The following is a 17,187-nucleotide window of genomic DNA, read 5'->3' as shown; positions in this document are numbered from 1 at the left end:
CTGTTTTCAATTTGTTAAATGTGTCCGTTCATTTCTTAGCACTTAGTCTGTCGAGAATTATGTTAGCACACTCGTTTGTTTTCGTAGCGCTTGAGAATTCAGGCATTTTCAAATATGCCACCTCCTTTCCTTTCCTCGGCTCTGAGAGACCGCCCCAAGCAGGGAGAGGTCTTCCACGGTGTTAGGTGACAGCCTGTGTGTATAGTGACGCAGAGAGGAGAGTTGGATTGGAAGGCGAAGGCTGAAGAGAACCCTCTGTACACACACGCACACGCATGTGCACGCACACCTACACACACCAAGCTCAAATAACCTTGCAGAAAATAGTGCGGAGAAAAGGGCGCAGTTCAGTAAATCCTTACAGAAAGAATGAAGTAAGTCGCCTTTAGAATTAAGAGACTAGAGTTCTAACCCTAGAAGTTTTGTCATTTTCCCTCAGCGGGTCATTTAATCTCTTCATTTGTACAGTGGTCACCAAAGTCCTTCTGGTTCTAAAAGCCCATTGAGGGGCACCTGGGTGGCTCAGTCAGTTGACCGTCCGACTTCGGCTCAGGTCATGATCTTGCGGTCTGTGAGTTCGGTCCCGCATCGGGCTCTTGTGCTGATGGCTCAGAGCCTGGAGCCTGCTTCCGATTCTGTGTCTCCCTCTCTCTCTGCCCCTTCCCTGCTCATGCTGTTTTTCTCTGTCTCAAAAATAAATAAAAACATTAAGAAAAAAAATTTTTTTTTTTTTAAATAAAATAAAAGCCCATTGATTCCAAGTTATTCTCAGTGGTCTCAGTATGGATATATAGGTACGTGTGCCTGCGTTCCTACGTGTCCACGTGTGTACGTGTGACGTGACCACTGTACTGGACAACAGGCAAAGGCAGTGGGTTATAAATATCACGTATTTTAAGAAAATCAGACAGCCTCTGTGTCTGAGGCAAAGGAACATTGACTTACTGGCAGCGTCCTTTTCAAATATCAGCTCACTGAAATTCCGTGTCAGCGACATAAATTCACATCTGTCTGTGAGTTTTAGAGATTGTAACCGTTTATAAGTTTCAGTTATTTTTCTCCCTACTGTATATAGCTGTTAGTTGCAGAGACATGACACTCCGTCTTGGCCAGAAAACTTCTAGGATACTTTTTAAAAGTGATTGGCCGTTCGTATTTCAAGATTAACCTGGCTTATGTTTTAGGAATCCAGCTTGTGCAACTGCTTGACTCATGCGTTTGTGTCTCCCTAGAGGACATCCCGGACTCCCCATCCAGCCCTGGCTCGTCGAAAATTGCTCTTCTCCCACCTGTCCTGAAAAAAGTTCCTTCGGACAAGGAGAGAGATGGGCAGATTAGCCCCCAGCCCAGTCCCAGGACACTTTCCCAGGAAGGTAAGAAATGTTTTCTCTCTGTTAGCTTTCTCCAAGGAGAGTCCTTTGAAGAGAAGGGAATTAACCCTGGTCTTGACGAGTATCCTAGAGTTTAAGTCAGCATTCCTTGGACTAAACTTCTGGGACCAGAGCAGTTTCCTAGTTCAGAAGCTTGATTCAACCTTATCGATGACATTGGATCTTCACAGAGGACCGTATACACAGAATGAAAGCGTAGCAGACATCCCAACCCAAGGTTTACCTTCTTTGTAATCACTAGGCGCTCCTGAACTGGCTCCCAGCAGGTGCGGAGTGCCTTAAATATTTTGTGACTCATTGGGTGCCGCTTACAGGCTTCTAGGTCTCATTATTTCCCAGAACTCTTCCCCGGTTGTGAATTACCATCACTGTGCTTCATAAGCAGCCCCCGCAGGCTGGGGGTGGGGGGGTGGGGGGGAGACTCGTAGCTCATTACACTCGCTTAGTCATGAAGTCAGACATGCCTTATTCCCCAGGCACCTGCCTGGACGCTTTCAGGGCGTCATTGGGCCAGCTTTGCTCCTCTTTAATCTGCTGGGAGCAGAGCAAGATAATCCTGGGACGTGGGTGCCCATCTCCCAGAATCAGATCAAGAGTTATGAGTGGAGGGTGGCCTCAGCACCCCTGCATTTCTGTCACCCACCTCCCACGCTCTGTTAAATACACTGTTGACTTTTGGGTTCTACCCTCCATAAAGTATAATTGCCATCTCTAAGCCCCGCTGATGAAGAAATTCCGGAGCCCCACGAGTCATTACCCATGACCAGATGACTCTCATTATGGTTTGAGGCTGCCTTTGTTTTATTTTAGATGTTTGATGCTTTTAGAATTCCTTGACCTTTCTGGCTTTGACATCTTCCTCCACTGGCCTGTTTTATTAATGGCAGTCTTGTGTTGAAGTTAATGGAGAGTATTTCTGACTACTATCTTTGTGACTTAGGAGAATAATAAAAATAAATGATTAGCAACAAAAAAAATAACACTGCCTGCTTTCTCCTCTCCATCCTGCAGATTCATTTGGTGGGTCCAAGCTTCCCTCACCTATTAGCTGTAAATAAAAGGAGGTAGGGATTTGACCAAAGCTGATAAACCACTCATGTCAAACTGAGCAGCCAAAGCCGTGAAAGATAGCTAGCGCCTACAGTTACTTTACACAGGATGAGTAAATAGAGGGTCTGGCGTTAGAGCCACAGCCTTCGCGAGTCTTGGTGTAGAAAAAGGAACCTCCGAGTCAGACCGACTTGAGCCAGCCCCTCCCCCACTCTGCCTTCATTTCCCCTTCTTTCTGCAACTGCTTTGTGTCTTTACTTACAAGGAGGTTTTGAAGATTGCTTAACGTGTATGAAAAGCGATGTTTTCTAGATGCCTATATGATTACAAACAAGGGCTCGAGTAACCCACCAGCCCCCTGAGTACGAAGGGGTGCCACGGAGGGTGAAGAGTGGAAGCCACTGGCATACCCTTAGCTGCTTTGGAAAAGTCCTGTGTTCTTTCCTGAGAAACTAAGTTGCTCCTCAGACATTTCCGAGCTCTGGGGTAGATGTGTGACTCCTTTCCTCGTTCCCCCTTGAGAGCAAACACCATGGATGACTCGTGCCCCCATCTTTCTAGGTGGGGACTGTAGAGCTTGCCCCTGGGATCCGCAATAAGTTAAGCACAGAGATCATCCTGGTGGTGTCACTTGGTATTGAAATGGAGTTGAAATACACATGCCGTCTGAGAACAGCCTGTAAATGTCCAAGGTGCTAAGACTCTGACTTCAGTTTATTAATTAGCTCATCGGCAGCGCCGGCCCGGGGATGACAGCCACTTGTGAGCCCTGTCTTTTTCTTTAGAAAACGTTCCTGATGTGCTCCTTCCTATTTTCTTGTACGTTATTCATGCTGGTTACTTCATTTCCTTGTTCTGTGCCTCCCTTTGGACTAGCGTGCCCAACTCATTTCTGAAACAGGTAAATGGCTCTGATTCTCCTGGATTATTCCATAGTGAATGTGATTTTCGTTAATCCATCCTGGAATCAAAGTGATACCACGGGGGCCTTTTGTTAGCACCTTTTTGGGGGCAGACTCGGAGCTCACCTCATTTTGCACCACATTTCCATAATGTTGGCTGTTGAATTCTGTAGATGATGGTGTGTGCGGGACCAATGCTGTAGGTTCCCGAAAGCCTAAGTGGGGCGGGTTCTCGGATATTTAATTCTTAATAGTCTTTAATATTAATGTCAACACATCGATGTATTTGCTAATGTAAAGGGTAAAACGAATCCCTTTTCCTCAGTAGTGCAAAGAGGAGATTATTACAAAAGACATTCAGATCATGACACTGGCAAGCCTTCCAGTGGCGGGAAAAGATCTTCAAAACTGTACTCCACGATTGCAGAAGAGGAGGTGAAGGCAGTTGGGCACAGGAAGTCACAGCCAACAAATGGTTAGAGCCTTCGCTTATCATCCCTTCACTGACCCAAAGCTCATGAATTGGCACTAACAAAAACAAACTTTAATTGAGTAACTTCTATCCCGGGACCGGCTCGGGGATTATTCCTACAACCCATGTTGGTTTTCTAAATGGCAACAGGATGGTCCTTCCCTTTGGGGCAGAGAGTATCGACTTCAAAATCTAAACTTTCAAACTCGACCAAGGAGGATCGAGTTACTGGCGTGGGGTGATTTGTCCCCTCTGCTTTTCGTGATCCTGTGGGTTTACACATGGGTCATGCCTCCTGTTCTCTTGGTCTCGCTATACTCTTCTGTTCGACTGTAATTGGGATTGGGGAAGAAATTCTTAGAGTGCAGTTTCTGCCTTTAGAAGGTATTGGCCCAACACCTTACCTGACGCTGTTTTAGGAAAGGATCAGTGAAATGCCCGCGACCTTTCATTGGACTTTTTATGACCCTTCAGTGAGAAAGGAAAAGTACCAGTTAAGGGTCTCAACCTCTAAGGACAGTTGATTCTATTTTACAGCCGTTGCTTTTTGCCATCTGCCTTCCGCGAGACACGGTGGTGAGTTCTGTCGTGTTCCGTTCAGGTGAAGACCGTCCCAGGAGACAAAAAAGGCTTTGTCAATTTCAAACTGTTAATTTCAAATTGGCTTCGAACTCCAGTGGGAAATGTTAGAGCAAGCCTCGCTGATTCAGAGAGGAAATGTCTTTCCTGTGACTCCGCACTTCTGATCTTGCTGGTTAATAACTTTCTTTATAAATCCGACTTGAAAATCTTTGAAAGGAAGTCTTAGTATCATAAAAGGGGGAAAAAAAAGAGGTAGAATATTCTGATATGTGACATGGCTTTAAAGTACTTTTTCCCTTGAAACAGGGCACTTTTCTTCCGGTAAACCTGTCAGGGGTTAATACGTGAGTGTATTTAGGCTCCCAAGGATGAAGTATGTGGCCCAGAATTCTAGCTGCAACTCCGTGCCCGTCACGGCCTTCTGAGAAAGCGCCCCACACGGCAAGTTAATGGAAGTGACCCGATTATAGGAATAACTTCTCTTTCTTGCAAAAGGATAAAGCATTCTGAAACTTCCGCACCTTGTTACGGATAACACACCTCCTACGAGACCCACCTTACGGCTTCACAACCGGCTGCATTACGGCGCCTCCGGTGGGAACTGTTGTCTTTGAGGACTTTCCCGGACAGAGGTTTACAAACCAAAACAGCAGCCAGAAGGCATCTGCTGTCTCCCTCGGGCAACATTTGGGGCCAGCTTTCTTGGCCAGTACCGTTGGATGAGTTGTGCACTCCGACCTGCCTGGCGATCTACGCCACCCACCCACCCCCCCCCCTCCACCGCTAGCTAATGGGGTGGAGCTGGTAGGGCTAAGGACACGCCCCACAGCACAGAGTGAAGTCTATAGGTCACAGATGAACATTCTGGTTGGGCCAGGTAGCGCCTGCCGGAGAAAAAACAACTGACTTGGCCCTTCACTTTTTTAAAGGACTCCCTAAAACAAACGTAATGTTATATGGCAACCAGACTTCAATTAAAAATTTAAAATCAATAAATACCAGTGATGTCACGGACACTACCGAGGAATCCTATGTTTGACCCTGTAAGAAACAAACGAACGCGATGACCCACTTGGGTTTTGTAAATAAAGTTTGGTTGGAACACACGCACCCGGATTTCCTGCGTGGTAGACTCGTTTACAGACACGTGCTTACAATACGTCTCCTAAGAGATTTTCTCTGATATTTTCAGAAAAACCTGTTATCTTCAAGTGACAGAAAAGTCACATAAACGAACACTTAAGACATTTGTTTTCTGAAGAGAGGCCGGGTTATTTGTAGAGCGTATTAAATCAGAAGCCCTGTCTCTGTATTGCCCCTTTTGAGAAGGTCACATAGATGTTTCTAGATTTGGGAAATTTACATTTGAACTATCGTGTCGGTCGACTTCTATCACTTGGTTACCTAACAAAGCACCTTGATGGAGCACAGTGTTCCTTCTTCCCAGAAGCCACTGAAAGCGCTTCATGTAACACACAAGGAGACCAGCCCCAGGACCGCACCAGTCCTGCAGGAAGGCTTTGAGATAGGACAAAAAGGTTGGCCACAGGAATAAGCCAGATCATAGGAAGGCAAGAAGTTCTGTGCCTGGCTCAGATTTTTCCACCACCTCTTGGACTTACAGTTCTCCCTCCGATGGGCTGTATCAGTGTGATGGAATTAAACAGGACCATCTTGTGTTTGCTTTTCTGCCCTGATTTCTGGAAATAGCAACAGGAACCAAAAAAGTAGTTTTTACAGGAGCTTCAATTAAAGTAATTTTATGTCACATATTTTAATACTGTTTTGTTAGTGCCGATTCCCCCACCTGCCTGTCTTCATCCTTGAGAATTCCAAAGCAGTCTGCTTTCTGAATAGTTCCCGGTTAACAGACGGCATTTAGCAGAGCAATTCTGTTAGCCCGTGCTGTGTACTTTCCTTTAAATCTTTCAGGAGCGGCTTCGTGTAAGCTAAAACAGCTTTCTTATTTTCCTAAATCGTGTATCCGTGTGACAAACAGAAGCTGTTGTTCTCAAAGCATGCTGCATATTTTTATCGTGGTTGTTGTTTTAATTGTGTGGCTATTTTAGTATTGACCGGACAGGTAAAATGCTTGCTTTCTTTTACTGGAAATATCTGTAACTTCTGAATCTCGTGCCCTTTCCCGTCTTGCATTTAATTATAAGCTGTGATGTTTTCATTCGAGTATGTCCTGTTTTCTTGAAGAAAATAGTTGGTTTGGCTTTGTATATATTATGATGTACCCTGCTTGTTCGGGCCATCTTACTCTGAGATGTCTTTTATATGTCACTTGCTTCTTCCATAATCCAACCTATAACCAAGCAAGCAAAATATCTGGCTGTGGCTTACGGTCTGTCAGCCAGTGCTGTGTCCTACTTTTTTTCACCAGATCTGGATTCTGCTACCCCGGTATGAGTTCTTCAAAAGAAATTTAACCATTGGTCAGCAGTTTTGGCTCCTGCCAAGAAAGTATAAAAACATCAGGGCTGGCTACCGAATATTATTTTTAAGGTCCTCTCGTCTTCCTGGTGGGAAAGATGGATGTCGGTGGGACTTAAAATGGAGAAGAGCTCAAATTTTCAAATGCATCTCTAATTCCAAATTCATGTGCACATTTTGGAAGCTTTAAAATTAGCACGTGTGTCTGTGTGTATATGATACATGTATATATGCAAAGTCAAATCATCTTCCAGAATGACAGATTTCACGTTTAATCCTTCCTGCACCAATCATTGCCACCGTAGACGGGATGTGAGTATACACACAGTGTTTATGTTGAATAGCCTGTTGACTTAAGCACTTTTTTTTTTATCATTTTAATGGTTTGTGGGATGGCACCAAACACATCTACAGACACACAGAGACGCCCCAGCACGTTAACGGTGTGAATACTTGCATTGAGGACGTGTAGTAAGGCAACCTGACTTTCTTTATCCTGTATAAAGTCAACCATTAAGTCAGGCTGCTCAGGAGAAGGTTCATCTGAATTAGTAAAAAGCCTGAATTTTATATTCCACTTATTTATTTTGTAAATGTTTGTTTGTTTGTTTTGAGAGAGAAAGAGCGTGCCAGCAGGGGAGGGGCAGAGAGAGAGGAAGAGAGAGAATCCCAAGCAGGCTCTGTGCAGTCAGCACAGAGCCTGACATGGGGCTCAAATCCACAAACTGTGAGATCGTGACCTGAGCAGAAATCAAGAGTCGGATGCTGAACCAACTGAGCCACACAGGCGCCCCCTGAATCTTATATTTTAGAATAACTTCTAGAGTTTTAAGTTTCAAGCAGACGTAATCTTATTGGGACTATTCGTCAGTGGGATCTTGACCAAACCTACTTCAATATAATTGTAATTAGCATCCTAATTATATGCAGTCAAATAGATGCTGCCTAAGGACTGGAAAACTAACTTAACAAAGAACATTCCCCCTACAAAGTTGTTCCTACCAGCGATCTGGACTAATGAGAAGGTGGGAGGCTGGGAGAGCGAGTGCATTGGCCACTGGTGTGATTTTAGGTCCCTGATCTCACCTGCCTCGGTCTCCTGTCCACTCACGCACCTCCTTGTAACGCTAAGGAAATGCCAGCCTGGGACTAGTCTCGGGATCCCACTCACATCCACAAGAGTTTAATCAGTGAATTTTTAAATAGCGTCAGTGAAGGGAAGTGCTTTGTGGGGCCTCTAGAAAGGCCATATTATTATTCCTCTCAGTGACTATGTTGGACGCATTAAAATTTGTGCCTTCGTGACTCGTATTGGGCGTATGTCACCGACCCAGAAACCAGTCTGTTAACTTGTTAACGATGCAGATTGAAGGACGGTCTGCTTTCTGCCGGAAGACCGCTATGTGAGATCTCTCTGAATTTCAGTTAGCTGCGCTCCAGCGACCTGGGTCCATCCAGGGTGCTTTTGTTTTTTACCTGCGACATAAACATTTTGGATGGCATGAATGTGTCCATTTTTAGAGAGTCCTCTGATTTCACAGACCATGAATGAGGCCCTGGGATTTTGAGGAAGCTAAAATACTGGCGGAATGGAAAGCTTTTGAATCTAAGAATTAGAGCCAACGTGGTTGCTCTGAAGTCAAATAAGCAGTATATCACCATTTTGGGTTCTTCTTTTGAACCTGTAGCGTCGGAAATTTGTTTTTGAGTCACTTGATACACAGGAACAGCTCATGTTGGTTTTAAAAGGGAATGAATAAATTTTTCTAGCAAGATTTCACTAGCAGTGCTCTACTTTGAGGTCAGATTATTGCGAAGTGGCTTGGAGATGATGAGAAATCTGCTGTCCTTCCTCCTGGTTGTAGCACATGCAGAAGCTGAAAACTTAGAGAGTTCTTTGTAGATTACTCTCAAATGGATTTTGTGTTAAAAAACAAGCCATTTTTAGAAAATTATTTACCTTTGCCCCCAAACCTGATTGGTTGACAACTTTCAAAGGACGTTTATTATTTTTTTACACGACTCAAGCGAAAAAATAAAATCAGTTGTAATATTTTTTGCTTTTCCCTTCCATCTGAGAATTTGCTCCAAGGCGTTAGGCAAAAAGAGGTCAGGCTTTTAAAAAATTACTTATTTTTACAATGAGATTTGAGAAGTTTATCCTCTTGAGAAGGGTGGATGGTTTCCATTTAATGTAATTAACTACATTTAAGTTTTTATTGTCTGGAGATCAGAATCTGGCCCCACAACCAGATTGGCAAGAGAAATACTTTATTATGTTTGCATTTTAACTATCAGGTTTCAGGAGCTTTTACTTCCTGAACCGCTCTTTAATGGATTAAGCATTTGAATAGCCAGTTCCTGGCCAGAGGAGTTTTTAGCATAATTGCCAAAGTCAAGGTCATTAGAAGCATCAGCGGGATCCTGTGGCTTTCCAGGCCTGTGTTCCTAGTTGGATAATTTGAACTTCTGAGTGACGAGGTAGCTTTCGTCTGCTTTCAAGCCACACAAAGTGTGGGGCTTGGTATTTTTGGCTTAAGTGGTATCTATACAAAAGATTCGGTGAGTAATATGTAATAAGCCTTAATCGCCCTGAGGTACGGTACCCGCGAAGCTCTGATCTAGTTGTCAAGAACATGCACTTTGCAGGGAGAGGTCTCGTTTAAATCCAAATTCCACATTTTACAAGACCTCCCCGCCAGGGCGTTGTGAGGTGTATCAGTCCTGAAGCACGCATGCCCGACGGGACACATAACAAAGGCTCCAGCCCAGTAATTCTCCACCCCTCCCTTCAGGGCTGTGTGAAGTTGCGGGGGGGTCCTTCATATTTATATGGGATCAGAGCAGGCAGCCATGATGACAGTTCTGTCACCTGGAGGCTGGTTCCAAGAGGACTGACCGCACCCGAGGCAGTATTCATTTGTTCTCACAAGGCTTTGAACCGTTCACTTCCTAGCGCGAGGAACTGAGGTTTGCTGGGTCCTTCCTCGTGTCGTGGCCCCAGAGCAGAGAAAGCCAGGTCTAGATGGTGGCAGAAGGCATCAGGTGGGACATCTGTCCAGCGGCGCCTCTGCCAGGCTCTGTCTGTCCTGTTGCCTTGGCCGCACGAGGGGCGGCTGTGCGTGAGGGGTCGGAGGGCCCCCCATCAGTTCCCCTGTCCGTAGCACCCCCAGATTCTCAACCACGGCCGTGAGAGCTTTGCCCTCTCATGGCCTGCTTTTATGTTTTCTCATTTTGATTTGCTTCTGTTTTTGTTGGTTTGTTTCTCATTTCTGCCTCGAGTCTCTAAACGTAGCTGGTAAGTCGTTTCTAGCAAGTTCCTCCCGCCCCTCGGGGCCCCTGCATCTCCCCCCACTATCGGTCAGGCCGTCGATTGTACCCTACCAACCGTAATGACATCTTCCCCTTTCCATTCCAGTTTCAAGGAGAAGCTGGGGCCAGCAGGCCCAGGAGTATCCAGAACAGAAGCCGTGGTCCTCCAGTAGAGACGGCCACCAAGGCGGCAAATCTAGCGACTCTGGGGAAGAAGCGGAGAGAGAGTTTATTTTTGTGTAAAGGTCCCCGGTGCACAAGTCTCAGTGCAGGGGTGCTTTGTTAGCCGTTAGAGAGCAGTCAAGGGCAACGCTTCCTCCTGAGTTCTTCTCTCGGTGCTCTTTTCCTTTCCCTTCTTTTCTTTACTTGCCTTTTGAAAACAAACAGACCCATTTGGGTTTTTTGGTAATCAAAGTACATTTGTTTCGTCTTCTCCCGACCCTCGGCATTTGATTCCGAAGCATTCCTCCATATGCCTTTAGTGAAAGCCAGCAATTATTCCATGGGCCCTACTGGAATTTCTCGGAGGCAGCGACAGTGTGCCCCGCGAGAGGAGTTTGGGGAAGTAATCCAAGTACCTGGATACATCCTCACACGAGTATCACCATCGGCTGACGGTGGGGTACCGCTGCATGGACCCGTGTCAGATCTGCACTTGACTCGAGAGAGCAATTTATTCTTGATGTATGCAATTGCACATTGTAAGTATATTAACAGAGCACACTAATAAATAATTTGTATAAATTATATATATTAGATCTTGGCTATGGTTTTTACGTTCTCCCCTGGGGAACTTCTTCCTTCCTGATGTGGAACTGTCCACGTAAGTTTGGTCGGTGACCTTCGCGATAGCATCCAGGAGCCCAGTTAAGAACAGGGTGAAAGAGGCCCACGGCTGATCTTACCATGTGCCCGGATTCATGTACATAGTTGATCGGAATGAGGTTTTATGAATATTCATGTTTTTTGAAGGCCTATAATTTCTGTCTGCATATTAGCTTTTAATGTATGATTTTAAGAATACTTTGACACCTGTAAAAAAAAATCAAAACACTACTCTTTTTAAGACATTTCACAAATATTCACTTACATTACAGGCTGAGGTATTTTATTCATATGTATATTTATACCAATAAAATGATTTTACAAGTGGAATTTTGGCCTTCTCTGGTTCTTTCGTAAATGTAGGATTGGCTCGTGGTAATGAACTTCGTGTTTCTAAAATCCAGAATGATCACAGACCCCAGATAATCAAACCTGTTATATTCAAAATAGATGTAACTCGCTAATCCATTGTCCGCTCTCACCTTTGCGAAGAAGAGGAAATTAATCAAGAGTCTGTGAGTTTGATACATTCCCCATTCCCTCAGATCAAGGGCCCTAAAAGGGGTGCAAGCGTGAATGGTGTTTTGAATTCACAAGCAGTGCGGTTGACGGAAAGAAGAATTATAGGAGTCGGGGCGTGTGTGACATGACTCTTCCCCACCACACACACACACACACACACACACACACACACCCCTACACAGACTGAGTGCCAGTAAATGTGGACTGAGTGGTTTGTTGCCATTGCATGAGATTCTATGAAGACCCAGATTGTTCCTTCCACATAAATGTCATAATGTCTTACACGCCCATAGGAACAGACGCCTCTGCTGGATGTGTAAGCTGGAGAAACACGCGGGCAGAGACGGGACTCGGTGAGTTAACACCATATGCAGCACGACAGAGCCTGCGTTCGTGGTCAGCGGATTGCAGTGGGAAGGGGGCATTAGTTCTGTCTGTGACGCTGAGGCCTCAGAGGAGGGGACGTTTGTGCAGGGCCTTGAAGCAATACCTTCGCACTTACAGGGACTTGGTCTGGTTCGTAGTAGCGTCCCCCATAAATGTGTGATGTGACCCACGTCAGGCCATAGGTGTCAGTGGGGAGACAGCAGAATGTGCTCATCTCCGAGCGAGCAAGGTCCCTTTCACCTGGAGCAGCATGTGGTGAGGACCCCACCTGAGATCTCTCTCTGGATTCTTGCATCGGGAAAAGGCCGCATGGTCACTGGCCTTGGAGTTGGAACTCGACGGTATGTGGCAGGAGCCCGTGCGTGTTTTCAAGCAATACCGTAAGACATGGAGTGTATACAGATAAGCCCTGTGGCCCAGGGAGGCGAGCGGCTGAGCGAGACTCCATTTCCCCTCGTGCTGATGATCAGGACATACCTGTTGAGATGCCCCTTCAAGGGAAAGCGCTGTGGGGGTCTGGCTGCCTGCACCTGCTACCCCTGCGGGCCCAGCCGGCCCTCGTGCCAAAAGCGTGACACCCTCGCCCCCGGCCTCTACTGGGCAGCCTTCCCTTGGCCTGACCGGGACTGAGAGCAGCAGAAGCCCCTTCCATCCAGGCCGCCTCTCCCTCGCCTTCCCCAGGTGGTCGCCAGCAGCCTGGTCTGTGGGTGCCGGCCTCGCCCACTGCTCCCACGCACGCGTCCCCCACAGATGCTTCCCCGGCACAAAAATCCCCACAGTCTAGTCCCACCTCAGCCTCTGCTTCCTGGAGAAACCGAGCCCCCACAGTCCTCCGCATCCTGGGTCCCTTAACCAAGTTCAGGAACACGGGGTATCTGCTGAGCTGAAGGCCAGTGCATTTCCCTCAGGACATGTGGGCTTTGGTGTTTGTTTTGTGAATACGTTCACGAATACATATGAAGATAGGATTTCTGTCTTAGTCCCTGAACGCTGCTATAACAAAAGCACCATAGACTTGTTGGGTGGGGGGAGGGGGGGGGGGTTGGTGCTTCAGCATTTTCTCACAGCCCTGGAGGCCCGAAGTCCAAGATCAAGGGGCTGGCAGATTCGGTGTCTGTGATGTCCTGCCTCCTGGTTTGTAAATGGCTTTTTGCTGTGTCCTCACACAGTGGAAGGGACAAGGGAGGTCTCTGGTGACTCTCTGAAGGGCAGGGATCCTGTTCATGAGGGCGCGGCCCTTATGACCTAATCAGCTCCCGAATGCCTCACCTCTACGTACCACCGCGTTGGGGGTTGGGGCTTTGCCATAACAATTTGGGGGGGTGGGACACAAACAGTCTGCCATTTTTCACACGTCCCTAAAAGAAAGATACCTTGGGGGCGGAGAGCAGACTGACGTCTCAGGTCGTCTAGGACCCGCACCTCGATTCTGGGTCCCCGTCAGGTGCACACGTTCGGGGACCAGTGAAGCCAGGTGCTGGGACCGCAAGGGAGCAGATCAGGAGCTCCCTGTCCCAGAGAGCCCTCTGGACTCCCAGAAAATCCCAAGACTGAGAGAGAAGCGGACCGACTACCAGGAAGGGTCTGGAATCTTCCCATAAAGCTAAACGACAGTGACGACATTCCTGTTGGGGTCACGTGCCAGCCCGGAACCGAGGATGTGGCTGGTTCCCGGCCCACCCCAGGTACACCAAGCAGGGGCTGGATAATCCAGGAACCACGGCTGCTTGCTCGCAGGGTGTGGCTGGACCCGGCAGGCCGGCCTTCCAGTGTTGCTTTCCCTTAGTTTAACGTCAGTCAGTTGGGATGTACTTGGCACATGGCACTGGCCAGCAACGGTCAGGCCGGCGTCAGGTGTCGCAGAGAAGTTCAGTTGCAACTAAAAACTGGCCGCTGACTATTCAGGAAGAGAAGCGTCATGCCTGGTTTAGGAGCACGGGAGGAATGCGAGCAGGAGGAAAGCTGAGCTCAGGCCCCTGCCGCCTCATTCCCCCCTCCTTGTGCGCTGGCTTGCGTTGACCATCGTTTTAACTCGCCGTTTGCAAAACAGTCTTCCCAGAGAAAATAACCGTGCGAACGCGAAGGGAAAACAAATGATCCATTTTCTTGTGCAAAGTGAAAAATTACAACGGAATTACTCTCAGAGGGCAGGAGAGCCCCGACTTTTCAACGGCGAAGCTGCGCCTGGCTTCAGTCCCGTGTGAAAATGCTAAACTGAGATGGCCTCGAGACGATTCTCTGCTTCACAGCTTCCGCTTGCTAGACTGAAAGCGGCGCCCGAGTGTGGCCCTGCCGTGCAGAGACCGCGTGGTGCGCTCGTTCTGTCCCTCTCTGCTTTTCCCCAGAGCAGGAACGGTGGCCGATGCCCTGGACGGCCTGTCCGGGGAGCAGGCTGGGAGACCAGGCAGATGCGGCCGCGGACCGTGGGGCTGACCCTCCTTTCCCCCTCTTCGTGAGGTGCTAAGGGACTAGCGGAGGGGTCGGGCCCTCGCTGTTACCACTGCCACGTTCAGTGTCCTGCCCTAAGTGACACACTCCCCTCCTGACTTGAACTTCCTTAGCCCAGAGCCCAGCTCCGTGGCCAAACTGCTGGAAACCAGGGCAGGGAGGACAGAGGCACAGGGAAGGTTGAAAACAAGGGATGTACTTTTCTTCTTCTTGTGTTTTGGTTTTTCGTTGGTCTCTCCCGCGGGTGGACTGGATGAAGCAGAACTATAAAAGCGCGTTTTGACGAGGGCACACTGGACACCCTGTATGTTAGCCAACTTGGCAATAAATTCAAAAAATAATCATTTTTTTTAAAAAACGCATCGTGGGGCGCCTGGGTGGCGCAGTCGGTTAAGCGTCCGACTTCAGCCAGGTCACGATCTCGCGGTCCGTGAGATCGAGCCCCGCGTCGGGCTCTGGGCTGATGGCTCGGAGCCTGGAGCCTGTTTCCGATTCTGTGTCTCCCTCTCTCTCTGCCCCTCCCCCGTTCATGCTCTGTCTCTCTCTGTCCCCAAAAAAATAAATAAACGTTGAAAAAAAAAATTTAAAAAATAAATAAATAAATAAAAAATGCATCGTGAGGCGGCCCTCCTAGCCCTTTGCCTCCTCCCAGGGTGGGCCAGGCGCCGGGCAAGCTGTCTGCTCCCCGAGCTGCTCTGTGTGAACATCCCAGCCCCCCGGCTCTCAACTCACACTGAGCTGAGAGCAACTCTCACCTGCCTGGTGCCGTAATTCGCGTGAGCTGAGATCTACGCTTGCGTGCCTCACACAGGGACGTGGGAGAGCAGCCAGTTTGCTTCTGCGCATCAGGCAACATCGGCCTGGAGCCAGGGAGGTGCGCGGGTCCGGAATGTGCGTCACGGTCGGCCACCGTCACCGACATGGCCCAGGCCCACAATGCAGAACAGAGCATCTGGGACTGACGAATTGCATCTCAGGATTTCTGAGTCTGGGGTCAGATGCTCCCCACCTTGAATCTGGAGCTTCCCCTGTAAGGACAATTTACACACAGGTTAAGTCTCCAAGCCACAGCTGAAAATTTCTCGTGAATTAGACGCTCTCCCCAGTTAGAGGTTTCTCCAAATACACAGTGGTGAGATGTGTGTTCTCCAAGGGCTCTGTCCACACCGCTGTCGGACGGAGGCAAGATCGGACAGAACCGGGGCAAGGCGTCCACACTGTCCAGTGGCAGCTGGTGTTAGCTTTAACTCAAAGAGGCTGTCACCTACCCTGTATGCACACGTAGACTGTGCACCTATCTATGTATCCACGCCCGGCCCGGCACTCTGGGATCGGGCCCAACTCTGCACCTCCCTTGATGCGCCGTGATCGTGAGGACTTTTGAAAAGGAAAGTCTGTTTTAACCTTCGTTCCTGAAGGTAAGAAGGAAGGAGCCATGTCCTTCCCAGACAGAAGCTCTGAAAGGAAGGCAGACCCTCTAAGTGGTTTCCGTGTGGTCCGAGGGGCCCGGACGCAGAAACAGCCCTGCCGGAAGGCGCGCCTTGAGCTCCTAGACGTTGAGTCCCTGCAGAGAATCTAGACCTGAATGGCATGTGGGTTCCCCGCTGGAGGGGTGTCCTCAGCCACGGGGGTAACCGCGGGGATCGAGAGCTTGGGTGCTGGGTTCTGTTGGTTGGTTTTTGTGTTTGTTTCTTGGGTTCCACACAAAAGTGAGACCATGCGGTATTTGTCTTTGACATTTCACTTAGCGTAATGCCTTCAAAGCCCATTCATGTTGTGGTAAACGGCAACATTTCATTCTTTTTTAGGGCCGAATGGTAGGTTTTATGCTTTTTCAGGCATGAAGAGGTCTACAGATTAGGAGACGCCCGCCACTGAGAAGATAGTTGGTCACTCGCAGGAGGGGACACACCATGTGCCACGTGAGGCCACCCAGGGAGCACCAGGCTCAGTCGGGAGGTGACACCGGAAAGTGGGACACATGAAAACAAGACACCGTTCCCGCAACAGAGACCTTGTCCCTGAGGCTGCACAGCTGGAGGTGTGAACCAGGAAGGGGCTCAGAGCCTCGCTGCAGCCTGGCAGGTCCGTGGAGGGGTGCAGTGGTCCCGTCCCCATCTGAGGACACGTGAAAGCCTGGGCCCCTATCGTGGGGATCTGGGCATTTCAGAAGTGGGACCGCTCAGTTTTCCTGTGGAGTTTAATACGGGCCCAGCATGCCCAGCATGTCAGAGATTTTCCTCATCCCTAGTCATACTGACGTCTGGAAGACAGACCTGCAGACCCCCTCTGCCCCCGGTCCCAGATAACAAAATTGCGCTACTCTGCTAGAAAAGTCCCTCTCTCCTCCAAGCCTTAGGCATCCAGCGGGCCAACTCTAAATCTTCTTTCCTAAAGGACTGGATCAGGAGTGAACCTCTGACCCACAGAACCCGTCAGATTCTTTCTCCAAATAATTTAGGAAAGGGGTCGGCACACTGTTGCCCACTGTCTACGACGCGCCGTGGCTGCGACAGAGATCTGTGGGTCCAGAAAGCCTAAAATATTTACTGTCCTTTACCAAGTTTTGTGGCTCCTGAAAGAGAAGGTCAGAGAGATGAGGGGGACCACCGTGAGGGGGCTGAAGGGCCATCTGCATTCAGAACAGAGCAAACTGTGCCCAGAGACAGGAGTGAGTTAATCCCAAGCTGGCCAGAGGGGCTACCATGTGGCTGCAAGACTACGGACCCATTAAGGTCCCCGGCATACGTTGCCACCCCTTGATGAATCCCAGAAGGGGTTGAGCTCAGAGCACAGCGAGAGGCAATGAAAGGTGCTTGTTTCTCTGGACCTATGGCTTTTAACTCGATCCTCTGAT

The 17,187-nt window shown here is 48.4% G+C and overlaps 1 protein-coding gene across 12 annotated transcripts in view; it reads left to right on the top strand.

Moving 5' to 3' along the window:
• Positions 1-11,303, top strand: part of CARMIL1 (capping protein regulator and myosin 1 linker 1) — a 311,927-nt gene extending 300,624 nt beyond the window's left edge. For 3 of the 12 annotated variants that reach the window (XM_086706083.1, XM_086706080.1, XM_086706088.1), the window contains 3 exons: positions 1,233-1,373; positions 3,227-3,342; positions 10,255-11,303. In XM_086706083.1, coding sequence (XP_086562209.1) covers positions 1,233-1,373; positions 3,227-3,342; positions 10,255-10,434 — 437 coding nt within the window. In that variant the 3' untranslated portion in view covers positions 10,435-11,303. Of the gene's footprint in view, positions 1-1,232; positions 1,374-3,226; positions 3,343-3,668; positions 3,819-10,254 lie in introns of those variants that run through there. The other 9 variants (XM_086706081.1, XM_086706084.1, XM_086706086.1 and 6 more) reach the window with 7 other exon arrangements.
• The last annotated feature ends 5,884 nt before the right edge of the window (positions 11,304-17,187 follow it).

Source organism: Puma concolor, chromosome B2 (assembly GCF_028749965.1).
Source record: "Puma concolor isolate L17-30 chromosome B2, mPumCon1.1.hap2, whole genome shotgun sequence".
Lineage (NCBI taxonomy): Eukaryota > Metazoa > Chordata > Mammalia > Carnivora > Felidae > Puma > Puma concolor.
The sequence above is the reverse complement of the archived record's forward strand: the minus strand, read 5'-3'. Positions and strand labels throughout refer to the sequence as shown.